Source organism: Esox lucius, chromosome 14 (assembly GCF_011004845.1).
Source record: "Esox lucius isolate fEsoLuc1 chromosome 14, fEsoLuc1.pri, whole genome shotgun sequence".
Classification (NCBI taxonomy): Eukaryota; Metazoa; Chordata; class Actinopteri; order Esociformes; family Esocidae; genus Esox; species Esox lucius.
Genome location: NC_047582.1, coordinates 16292476 through 16305257, shown reverse-complemented (window position 1 = coordinate 16305257; position 12782 = coordinate 16292476). Strand labels below are relative to the sequence as shown.

Sequence of the window (12782 nt, the reverse complement as noted above, 5' to 3'; positions counted from 1 at the left end):
CTCACGTCTGGACTACTGCAACTGGGACAACCTGTCTGGTGTTCAACCTTCCAAGTTCTCAAGCGTCACTCTGCTCCTCTCACTCCACTTACTTGCAGTTGAAACCTCCCATCCAGTACAAGACCACAGTGCTTATGGAGCAGCTTGGGCCACTGCCTCTCCCTACCTTTCTAAAGGTATCTTTCTTTGTGACCCAGTAACTCGGCCACCCCTAAAAATATTGATCAGGTGTCATATTAGCATTGATGGCTTATAAAGACACAATCCTTGGTTTTATTTGTCTAGTTTCTTGCATAGTCATACTAATGGTAGAAAATGGATTCACTAGCCTCACCAAAGCATGTGCTTCAAAACACAAGAGATTCTACAGCCATCATCATCATGTCTTTGTTGGCTTTACACACATAATATCAAAATACTTGATTAAAAGGAACGTGTATAGATTGAACTGTGTAATTGTTTTGAAGGACATTCCATTACCACCACTGGCACGTGGCCAGCAATATGCTCAGGAATGCTACTATGCCCATAAAACTATGACTCTACAACCTTAAAAGTATTTGGAGAATTACATCTAATGCCCAAAAAAGACTACACCATATCAAGCCAAAATTCAACAAATAAACATTTAATTTTTATGTTCAATAATGTATATTTAAAGTTGTATTAGATAGGGGGAAGTTGACCAGACAGCTTTAATTTACACACAAAATATTGGATTTGTTAAACACATTGGAGCGGGGGATAGAGGGGTCCAAATACAAACACTAAACCCAATAGAATACAAAGAACAGTGGTAGCAAAAACTGTATTCTAAATCCCTCAAAATGGAAGCTCCGTACAACGGTAGATCACCCTCTGTGAACCCAAATAAACCCTGAGAATCACATGTCCAGTCCACATTAACCTTCCACGAAGTTCAGCCCCATTTTCGGCTGGTGTCACTATCAATCCCATACCTTTCCACTCATTACAAAGAATACATGTTTACTTGACAGCTGACTGTAAAGTATTGGAGACCCTTATAGAATAGTTAAAATTTCTGACAATATATAATCCCCAATGTGTCTACCAGTATAGAGTTTATTTTATAGAAACTTTACAGAAAGGTTTAATCAGATTGCACTTCGCTCATAGTTTCAAGTGATATGCATTTAATCTCATACGAGAAAGATTTCACTATCACCTGTGAGCCCTTATTCACTCAGATGTAAACAACTGCTTCCATACAACTTTGTATGGATAGATAGTATACTATATGTACTCCCTCATCAACTGTCCATGCATGTTCCCAAGTGTGTTCTTGGCAGCGCTTTGAGAGTTTCCTACATCCCTCTGGTTCTTCACCGTTGGTTCTGCTTTCTATGACCCACTCCCTTCCCGTCACTGGACGACACACAGCTCAGTGGTGTCCTGATTACGGGGATCCACAGTCCGGTCCAGGTGTTCCTGGATGTGTAGTGTGCCATAGGTCCCCTCCGGGCCCCTCTCGTGTTCCTCCTCGGGAGGCAGCAGACTCTGTCTGAGCTCCATCAGTAAGTCCTTCCCCTCGCTGGATGGCAGGTTGCCCAGGTAGTACTGAGGGGCTAGCTCCACCAACCTGCCCACAGGAAATGGCACATTAAACAAAAGATTTCAAAGGATTGCTAAATCATATTAATGTGGTTCCTGAAAATGTGAACAGTTGAGCGAGGCGATCATCTGTACATAGACTGTGCTTAGACAGCATTGTAAAAGTAGATTTTTTTTTATACAAAAAGCTTGGCAAAGTATTTAGAAAAACAAACAGGTAGTTTTGTGTCATACCTGTGGTATATGACCCAGACAGCATCCAGTGGCTATACTACCCAATTAATAATGACATCCTTTTAGTACTGTAAAGCTTTCTGTCTGTCTTAATTCACTTAGAATACGTCAGGGTAATCTCAAAGGTTATTAAAAGAAAAGGTTAATAAAAACCATTGGGGTTACTCACATGTGGGGGTGCACCTCAGACGCCGTGCGTATGCAGTTGTCGTGAGAGATGGTAAATTCGTGGTAGAGCACCCAGGAGGGCGGGTTGGGCAGAGGCCGGCGACACAGATACGAGGAGAAGGGGTGGAGATGAGCCACGTGACGGTGAGTCAACAGGAGGTAGTTACCTGAGCCGTCCACATCGTGAGCCACCTGAGAGGAAGGCCCAGTGGAAACACAAAAAGGTATAGGGACAGACAAAAAGAGACAGATGTTAAGAAGGACTCTTTAAAAAAAAACAGACAAATGTACATGTAGAAATAGAGCAACAGCAACAAGAGAGTGAAAGGTAAAGATAGAAAGAGCAGAAAAAAGAAAGAGATTTGAGTTCTGCTTATTTCCTACACATTTCAGACAAACAATGTAACCAAATCAAGTTGAATGTTAAATGTTGAAGTACTACTGAGTCCTTTCACCTTAAGGAAGAACCCGGAGATAAGGGCACGTTTGATATTGGTGCAGTTGTCTTGGCAACCAAAGGCAGGAGGCGATACGGGCAACTCTATTCGCTGCATCACTTCCAACAGCTCTGCCCTGATCACCACAGCCAATCGCAATGCAGCAGGGTTCAGGAAGTTGGTAGTACACCACGCATCATCCTCGTTGTCTGAAAGAGCAATCAGAGGTTGTGCATGTGTACAACAGTAATAACAGTATTAGTAATAATAATAAAAGTAGTAGTGATAATATTAGTCGTAGTAGTAATAGTAGCAGTGCTAATAGTAATAATAATACTAGTTACAGAAGTAGTACTCTATACGTAGACTCACGCTGTATGTAGGCATTGTAGATGTTGATGAGTGTGAGGTGGTCTCCCTCATTGTGCAACAGGGGAAGTCTGTGAGTGGCTGCTGCCTCCTCTCTCTGGGGTGGGGGGGCCACAAAGCAGGGGGGAGCTAGGAAAACACAGATGGAAAATGTAAATAATTCACTGCTTGAAAATACAAGCCACCATTATGGAAACAAGGGGCCTAGGATGGTCAAGTGGTCCAGCAGTCACCATTGTCTCTATCCAATAAAGTTTGAGAAGGCCCACCAAAATGTACTTTTCCATTGAAATAATGCATAGAACATGGCAAAAACAGGCGTACCTGTGAGCATTGCGGCGATAGTAAGCAGCTCGCTGACACAGTCAAACTCGCAGGCAGCGATCAGGGCCTTGGCCAGTGGAGGCTCCAGGGGCAGCTCAGACATGATGATGCCCACCTCAGACAGGTTCCCATCATCATCCAGCGCAGCAAGGTAGTCCAGATCCTCCAGAGCCTGCATCAGAGCCTCAGGAGCTGGGTGGGACAGGGGTGGGACAGAGGAGGGACAGGGGTGGGACAGAGAAGGGACAGTGGTGGGACAAAGGAGGGACAGTGGTGGGACAGAGGAGGGACGGTGGTTAGACAGGGGTGGGACAGAAGAGGGACGGGGGTGGGACAGGGGTGGGACAGAGGAGGGATGGTGGTGGGACAGAGGAGGGACAGGGTGGGACAGAGGAGGGATGGGGGTGGGACAGGGGTCGGAGAGAGGAGGGACGGGGGTGGGACAGAGAAGGGACGGGGGTGGGACAGAGGAGGGATGGGGGTGGGACAGAGGATGGATGGGGGTGGGACAGGGGTGGGACAGAGGAGGGACGGGGGTGGGACAGAGGAGGGATGGGGGTGGGACAGAGGAGGGATGGGGGTGGGACAGAGGAGGGATGGGGGTGGGACAGAGAAGGAAAAACTCAGAGGGACGGATTGAAGGAATACAGGCTGAAGTTCTCCATATGCTCCATATGATATCAAAAAATGACCACACGTTTTAAACAACCACTCCCATGAATGCAAGGCATGCTTTAGTCATTCAAAGGAAACAGGACTGAACTAGCAGGAATGTTTGACCCTCAGTACCTGGCCTGTCCAGAAACTTGCACTGGCCCATGTCAGCGATGTCGAGCCTCTTCAGCAGCAGCACCAGGTGGCTTAGGTTCTCCTCCACCACCCCTGGGCTTCGGGCCTCCGCCATGCCCTCCTCATACAGGGCCTGAGGGTACAGACGGAAACAGAGACCTGGAGAGACAGGAGGGAGGGGTCAGAGGAAACATTCCAGACTACTGTTGGCCCGTAACACCACAGTGCACTAACCATGATAATCACAACATTCGCGAGGTATTTCAGATAACAGATTGGGGACATACCTGCGAATCAGTGTGCTTAAAGAAATGCCTAAACAAAATGTTTCATGTTTATCTGTTAGCCAATTCAAATTGTTGATGTAGATGCATCAAAAGCTACACATGAGCTTTTACCAATAAATATACACTAATAAATGTAGCCTGTATGCTAATGTCAGCAGAGGGCTTTGATTAAATGTGGCCCGGGGTCTTCCAACACCTGCACGGCCCCACCAATCTTAACCAACCTGGTAGGTCACTGTTTACCCTCTGCGTCCGCATGTCTGCTTGATGTCGGCTGATTGGACGCAGGACCTGGGAGTCCGCTCTGATTTGAGGATTGTAAACCTGTGAGAGGGTGGCAGTAGAAACGTTTATTGAGGTTATGCAACATAGTACTTTAGCTACTGCCTCATTTAACAATTGAGATGCGCCAACTGTGTAAAATAGTGACACACAATTAGGCCTGGGCAAAATGGCAAAAATGTCATATTGTTTCATATGTTTCTAAATAAGTTATAAATGTGTTTCATGAGTCGTGCGTGACCCATGCATTATGCTGGTTTTATCCTGTTTATACTGTTAAAACTTAAATTCTGTAAATATTGTTTCATCCAGTTCTTCACCCATTTATTATCATGACCAAACTTATTTTGTCTTTGTAGTCCTATATTTTTGTGAAAATGTCCCTTTTCCTTTATCTGAAAAAGACGATCCTGTCTGACCACATATTTCCAATAGATATAATTGCCGTTCTTACTTTCACCACAAGGGACATTGTTCAAACGCAGTACTCCTGGCACAGCACTTTTTCACACGCATCATTCATAGCCAACACACAAATACAAGTGCGTGAGTAGCGAAAACATCTCTTACAGGCAGACAAATGCCATAATTGTTTCATCTTCCATTTATTCCATTTACGTATAGGACATTTAACAAACCAAACATCAAAATATAAGGCAAAATTCCAAACCAGTCAGCGCATGAGTACAGTTCAATATGGTTTGCTTTCCAGTGCTAAACACTCCTCCTTCCAGTCTCTAATAAATGAGTACTCACTGTCTTGAGTTGCATGCCTGTGTCTATGACATATCGCACTCCAGATAGAGAGAAGGAGGCCTCCCCCAGGCTGTCGGTGAGGATGACTCTGCGCTTCACCCCCACCCCTATCCCCGGCCCTTCCAGTCCTTCAGACCCCACTGACTCCTCCGTGTCCTCAGAGGGACCCTCTGGCTCGGGTTCATAGACACGTTGGGTGGCCCCTCCCAGGCCTGCATGAAGGTGTAAAATGCGCAGGGGCCCCAGCTGAGGGCTCAGAGCCACAGATTCCTTGTCCAGCAGAGAGCCACACTCATCTATCTCCTGAGAGAAAGGGAGAAGAGAAACCAGATGAGAATATACTGTTCCACCTCTGTGAATCTATTGAGAAATGTCATTCTGAAATGTGTCCTCATGAAAAAGTGAATGCATTTACAGACAGACGTCATGCATATTACGCTACCTAGATGTAGTGCTTGAAATACATACTGTCCTAAATGCATCCACTCCTTCCTACCATCTAATGCTCCTATCATTTTCTCCCTCCTTCCGGAAGCTGAGTGGGAGTGATTATTCTAATCCGTTAAAGGGATTGCACAGAGGGCATTTAAAGGGGAAGAGCGAAAGCAAACTCATCTGCCCCACCTCTGTCAAGGCAAGTTTCCATACTTTTTAAAGCAGAGGTGTCAAACCGGTTCCACGGAGGGCCGAGTGTCTGCAGGTTTTTGCTCTCTCCTTGTACTTGATTGGTTAATTAGGTCACTGATTGGTTAGTTTCTACCCTCACCTGGTTGTGTAGGTATGAACTAGGAACCAATTTATAGGAAAAACCAAAAACCTGCAGACACTCGGCCCTTTGTGGAACCGGTTCGACACCTGTGTTTTAAAGGCTTTTACTTGTTCCAAATGATAGCTAAACCATTCGTAATTATTGTTTAAAAAAGTCAACAAATAATACATTTGAGCATGTTGTAGGTCCACACACTCAGCCCATCGTGTGTTGAAAACACCCTATGGTGAGGAAATTTGCTTCCTAACGATATAAAAAAAACAAATATGATGATTTTTGTTCTGAATTTTTCTCTAACATATTATTAACATTATAACCAAAAAGTTTGATATTATATATATATTTTGTAATCTACATTTGATAAAAGCACCAAGCTTTGTCAACAGAGTAGTTCAGCTGTCTCACAGAAATATCTTTCTAGTATTTGACATTTTGTTGTTGTCAGCAGTTTAGTCTCCCTTCATTTGGCATTCCTAAAATGTTTCAAACTCTAACTACCTTTGAAAACTATACATTTCTGATTGGACGACGTGGCCCTACGTATACAGACATATCAGCCCTGTGCCCACTTGCCTCCTCTCTTGTCTCCAAACTCCCTCCCTTTCTCCCCTGCCTGTCTTTTTGTCCGTCTGTCTGTCTTCTGCCTGCATGCCTATCCCTAAGCACAAGATTTAGATGGATTGAGTTGACACCAAATAACCCCAGACCGCACTTCTCTATGTTTACTGTTTATAGTGGCTCTTCTACTGAGTCTTAACCAGATCCGTTATCCTGGTTAGTAAGCCCTTTGTTTTGCAGCTTTGGCATCAACTAAACTACTGTACTCAAGTCCGAGTCTGCCTTTGGCTTTAAAACCCAGGAAGGAGATGAGGAGCTAGGGTGTGGTAATGTTGACATAGTGGGAGTGTGAGTGGGAGAGGTGGATGTGCAGGATATTATTCACATCCTTAAATATGGCATCGCTGGGTGAAGTGTGGTGTGTGTGTCAACCAGGACACCTGACACACTAATGCCGCTCAGAAGTATATGGTTACAGTGTCCTCGTTTCTGTCTCTAGGGTGAGAGGTAATAGCAGACGAGGAAGAGAGTATTACATAACACAGCACAACAAAGCATCAACAAAATATCAGTAGGCCTTTTCAGGTCGAAGGAAGACTAACTGAAACTGAGAAGAGATATAAAGATACAGGATAGAATAGAAGGTCTAAAATCCGATGACCTGCAACGGTCCATGGAGGAATGCCTGCTGGTCCGTAGCATACCTCTCATGAAGAAGTCCCATAGATGGAATTGATGCTTCCTTTATAGAAGTGGTTACTCAAGCAACGGCCGATGTCTGCTATTTTAGACAGAGTGCTCTCTATTTCACTCCTATACATTTGAATCCTTTGAGGAATTAGCAATTATGAAGCCTGACATTAGAGGTGTGACACCCATGAACACATATGTCTGTGTAAGACCACACATTGTGTCCTCAAATAGAGAACGAAATGGCTTAATGTACCATGTTATGGCTATGTCAATACAATTTATAGTGTTGTTAGGATAGCAGAAATAATAATTTTATGCAAGTGGTCCATAGAGGAAGAAGCTCATCATTTGCTAGTCTTTGGAACAAAAGCTGTTTGCCAAAGGCTGATCTACCTGATGGTCATAAACACCCATTGATTATTTAGGGATTATAACCAATAAATGTATCATTAGCTTGGTCAAACTCTCGTATCCCACCGAAACCCAAAATATATGCAGAATTTACGCCAACGTTTGTAGACAATGTCAATGGAAACAAAGACTTCCCAGAACCTATTACACCTCTTCTGTCTAGCGATCTGACCAGGTTAAAAACAGAGCCTCTACAACATCAGCTGCGTGTGTTCGCCACCCTGCCTGGTTTGTGTGGGTCCCTACCTGGGCACTGGGGAGGAACACCATGACGTCTCCCTCATCGCCCCTGCGGTGGAGATCCAACACCATGTGACAGGCTGCCGACGATGCCTCCCTCCCTCCGGGGTCCCGGTACACCGTTTCCACGGCAGCCAGCGGCCTCCTCCTCGTCTCGGGGTCGGGCAAACCCCCGGCCGGCCGGTCCTCATCCCCACCGGGCTCGTCCAGGGTCAACAGCGGGACGGCCTCGCCCAGGAAGGCTTTGAGGCTGGGGGCGAGGGACGGGTCGGTGAGCAGGACAACGCGGAGGTCGTGGGGGCGCTGGGCGCATACGTCCAGCAGCAGGCCCATGAGGACGTCGGTGGGCAACGTTCGCTCCTGCACCTCGTCCACCACCACCACCCCGTACTGACGCAGCAGAGGGTCTGACATCATCTCCCCCAACAGCAGAGAGTCACTGACGAACCTACCAAGACCCGAGGGGGACAGCGAGAAGCCTGTTCACCCAGATGTATGGCACTGAAGGAAATCCAAAGGTGTGAGCGTATCCTAGCCTGTACTGCGTGTGGGTAGTGTGGTTGTATTTGCCAGTGTTGGTGTACAGACGCGTGGCCCCATCTCTCCTCACCTTAGCAGCGTATCGGGGGTACAGCCGTCATCGTGGGGGACCCAGTAGCCAACCTCCAGGCCCAGACTTAGGTCCATCTCATCAGCCACTCTAAGGGCCAGACTCCCGGCAGCCACGGCGTAGGGTTGGGAACAGCATACCAAGCCATGGGAGAACTCATGAGACAGAGCATACTCAAGACACCACTGAGGAACCTGGGAGAGGGGAGAAAAGGAAACGCTGAGTCGCTACTCTCATTCTATTATGACTTTACGATTTGATGGGGGAAAAACTGTTTTCGTATACCAATGTGTACAGAAATCCAGTCAGAAATGTTCACCCGGCACAGCCAGAAGAGTACTGGTCACCCCTCTGAGCCTGGTTCCTCTCGAGGTTTCTCCCTACATTTTGGCCTTCTTAGTGAGTTTTTCCTAGCCAATGAAATTCAACACTGTTGTTGTTTGCTCCTTGGGGTTTCAGGCTGGGTGTTTTTGTAAAAGCACTTTGTGACAACTGCTGATGTAAAAAGGGCTTAGATTTGAGCCAAAAACTGTTGTGGAAATTCTGAAACCTGATGCATTCTTACTGTTTAAAGGACTGAGTCCCATTGTATGGATGCGCCCTTTGGGTAAACTCTTTTATGTGACAAGACAGATGGCAGCATCTTACCACACCCCTTTTTCTATGTAATAAATACGGATTGTGCATTTTTGAGTCAGAGACTCCTCGGATGATTATGTTTTTGTAAGCGTTTGACGCGTCTCTCATATTTGCAAATATTAATAAAACTGTTAGAATGTGCCAAGAGTATTTCGTCTCTGTACTTCCTTCTTAAAGAGTTCTGATCGATAAAATTACCAACACAAAACTGATAACAAATACCTCAACCTCATAGTTAAAATGTATGATCCAAACTTTGAGTATGGACTCAAAAGAAGAAAGCAACGCTCATGCTGTGCCTGTAATAACGGAGTCACTATATGTGTGTGAATGCATTCATCTTTGACCAGGGTGTCCACCTGTATGTTTGCCATCAGCCCATGTGGCCAAGCCTGTGAGTGGCCATGCCTGTGTGTGAATGTACTTGGCACAGTTGGGGTGACAGTGTGGGTCCCTCTCACCTGAGTGCTCTTGCCTGTGCCGCTGGGGGCCCCGACCACCACCATGCTATGTGTCTCCAGGTGCTCCAGCAGGCGTGCCTTCAGGCTCCACACTGGGAGCTTCCTCCTCTCCTCAAGCAGGCAGTAGTAACGCGACGAGAAGGGCAACCCATCGTACGGATTCACCTCCAGGTCGCCCAGGACTCCCTCCTCCCCCACTCTGTCCCCCTCCTCGTCCTCAAAGTCCCCGGACAGGAAAGAGGACACGGAGAGGGAGTCCAGGGCAGAGGGAGGTTGTAGAGTGGGGGGGTCCGTCGATGTCATCCTTGCCGGGTAGAGGACTTTATCGGAGGGGCCAGGGAAGGGGGGTGGTAATGGACTGACTGGAGACTACCTTGGAGAGAGGAGAGAGAGACTGGTCACCTGGACGCTGCTTCACCCAACTTAGCTGTTCTACTGTTAAACTTATCCTAAGGTATTGAACATATACTGTACATATGTATAAAAACCAGGTGGCCTGAATGTTGACTGCCTGATAGCAGTGGTACAGTTTAACATATACCACAGGTATGACATCACATCAGTTTTTACTGCTCTAATTTAGTTAGTAACCAGTTTACAATAGTGATAAGTCACCTTGGCTAAGCGGCGTCCAAGAAAAGCTTTTAACTGTGGCCATATACCACACTTGTTTTGCCTTATTGCTTAACATATTTACTCAGTATGTCCTGACTGAGAACGTTTTACATGGTGTAAGCAGTCTCAACCTTTAAGGGCAGTGTGGTTACTGTCAACTTTGCCTAGCTAAACCAACAGAGTGCATAGCTGCAAGTGTAGTGAGCCAAGGCCTACGATGTCAACAGCTGTGGGTCTGGGCTATTCCACTCACTCATGGAATGTCTGCATTTGCCCCGTGGCAATGGACAAATGCACAACAGAGACAGATAATTGCACATACTCTCCCTGACACATATCAGATATAGCTAACAAAGACGTCTTTATAAAACTATTACTACATAGATATGCAAACATTTCGAACAGAGTTCAATGCCTGAATGAATTTATTATACAAAGTCTACACTTTGCATAGAGACTGCCATAGTACAACCACAAGAAACCCCAGATAAATATTTTGTAAGACCAAGTTAAAATTCAGTACTAGGCTGGATGAAATCATTTTAAGATGGGTGGTTGGGATTGGTAAATGGGAACTGAATGTATCCTGTTAATATGTAAGCAATGGTTGTTACATAAGACAATAACAGCTTGAACACGTAGTAATGGGTACACCTACATTTTAACTTCAACAAAGTAGTGGACAAGGGAGTGCACTGAGCTATTATATGATCTATGGTTACCAGTCACTAGTCTGCATGCCATTTTGCCTATGTTTACTGAATACACAGACATAGCCCTGCATATAAAAACAAAGCATGCACAGAGGGCTAATATGGGCAATGGGGAAAACATGGGAGCTCATCTGATGAGGGTAGTTCGGGGGATGAGATAAAGGGCGGGGGAGGTTGATGTGGGAGGGTCTGTTTTTCAGCTTCAGGATTACAGTACATAGACAATAACAAAGGACACTGTAGATGCATGTTATAAGCAGGCTATCTGGTATTTCTGGTAAATAATAGATGGGCTAGTCTGCTTTTAGCTTAGTGGACCCATCTTGGGATTTATTTTCCAAACAGCATCATTACTGGTGAATAATCATATGAAGAAGGAGTAAAACTGACTGTTGTGAAATGCCAGCCGACTTTTGGTCCCAGCCCCGTCCATGTTATAGCCGTGTTATAATCAACAATGAACAATCCTATTTATACCCATGTATTGTCAAATACCTACCATCCCAATAATACCACTCTAACATTGGTTAAATAAATGTGCCATGATGTTCAAACGCATACAAAACATGAATTGAATTTGAAAAACGTTTGGCCATAACAATAAACTTAAGCGGTCTAAGGATATGACACCTGTAGGCCAACTAGCCAATCCACCGCTCCTATTATACATCTGCCTTTTGTTCTTCTTCCATTTAATTATAGCTGTCCAAATTACTGAAACTATCTCCGGAGTGACCTGCTAAGAACCAGGAACTACGTGTCAGCTGACGGTCACAACCAAGATAGGAGGGCGTATTTTAAAGATAACTGGTAGAAATAAAAACAACGAATTCAAAACTGAAACTTAAATCTTACCTCTGACACATTTCTATAGAGTGCTAAAATCCCATCCAAGGTTGAAACAAAAACTGGTTGTGCGTTCAGTGAAGCGTTCTACTGCTCACTGTTGCACACATACTCATTTGACATTCAAGTGGAGACAGAATAATGCGCAAATATAATGTTTCGTTTTCCACAGTTACCATATTCCCTCGTCAGTTGTTATCGATATGTTTTCTAGTTGATTGTTGACATTAATAAAATAATGCTCCTTGTCAGTAGCTGATCTTCCGAATCTCCGCCATGTTTGGCCGACTCACCGTGTGCAGGTGGAGTCGACAGTCAAATGGGAGGAGCTGGTTATTTGTCGGCGGTCATAAATAAAATCGCGGTTTGACACTCCAAATCTTAACAGCAGGCAAACCTTTGAATTTGTTTTACAAATGATACGTATCAGATTAAAATTTCTATATAGATTGTTTTCCATAGTCCATGGTTATATTTTTCAAATATATACCTACTAAATGTAGTCACTTCTCATTGTTGGTCTCACACGCAAAGATTTTTATTTAAAATTTTTCAGGATCGTCATGTTCGTCTGTGACGTTAATTTAAGTTGTTCGATTAAATGGACTGGGACGTAATTAGAGTAATTACAAAAAAAAATTGTCGTGGATATGTGTCCAGATAATGACTTCAGTTAAATTCCTTGGATGTGTCGATCTTAAATTATAATGAGAAATACATGATTAAAATAGTGAGGTCAATGTCAATCGTGCTTTTACTATTAATGTATGACCCTCTGAGGACAATGACAATCTTTTAGTTATCACTTTCTGTACTCATCTGAAGTTCTCTTTACCTATTACTTCGTACATTTAGTTAATCTGTAATTATTCAGAGAGAAACACACAGATTTTCTTTGGCTTTAAATGTTTTTATTGAACACACAAATAAAAACAGCTAGGGAAGTATGAAGAAATTCAGAATATGCTTTTTTTCCTTCGTTATGTAAAAAAACAAACAAGCCCTCTGA

The 12782-nt window shown here is 44.5% G+C and overlaps 1 protein-coding gene across 4 annotated transcripts; it reads right to left on the bottom strand.

Moving 5' to 3' along the window:
- Positions 1 to 615: 615 nt before the first annotated feature.
- dqx1 (DEAQ box RNA-dependent ATPase 1) lies at positions 616 to 12080 on the bottom strand. 4 transcript variants are annotated; one of them, XM_010877969.5, is made up of 12 exons: positions 11783 to 12080; positions 9600 to 9972; positions 8500 to 8693; positions 7896 to 8337; positions 5219 to 5521; positions 4405 to 4504; positions 3894 to 4052; positions 3105 to 3296; positions 2784 to 2909; positions 2430 to 2620; positions 1976 to 2166; positions 616 to 1600 (listed from the first exon to the last, which is right to left on the bottom strand). In XM_010877969.5, the coding sequence occupies exons 2-12, from the start codon at positions 9900 to 9902 to the stop codon at positions 1384 to 1386; spliced, it is 2418 nt and encodes an 805-aa protein (XP_010876271.2). In that variant the 5' UTR covers positions 9903 to 9972; positions 11783 to 12080; the 3' UTR covers positions 616 to 1383. The 4 variants fall into 4 exon arrangements, with proteins under 4 accessions (XP_010876271.2, XP_010876273.2, XP_010876272.2 ...); XM_010877971.4 differs by having other exon boundaries at positions 9600 to 9968; XM_010877970.4 differs by having other exon boundaries at positions 11950 to 12080.
- Positions 12081 to 12782: the final 702 nt, after the last annotated feature.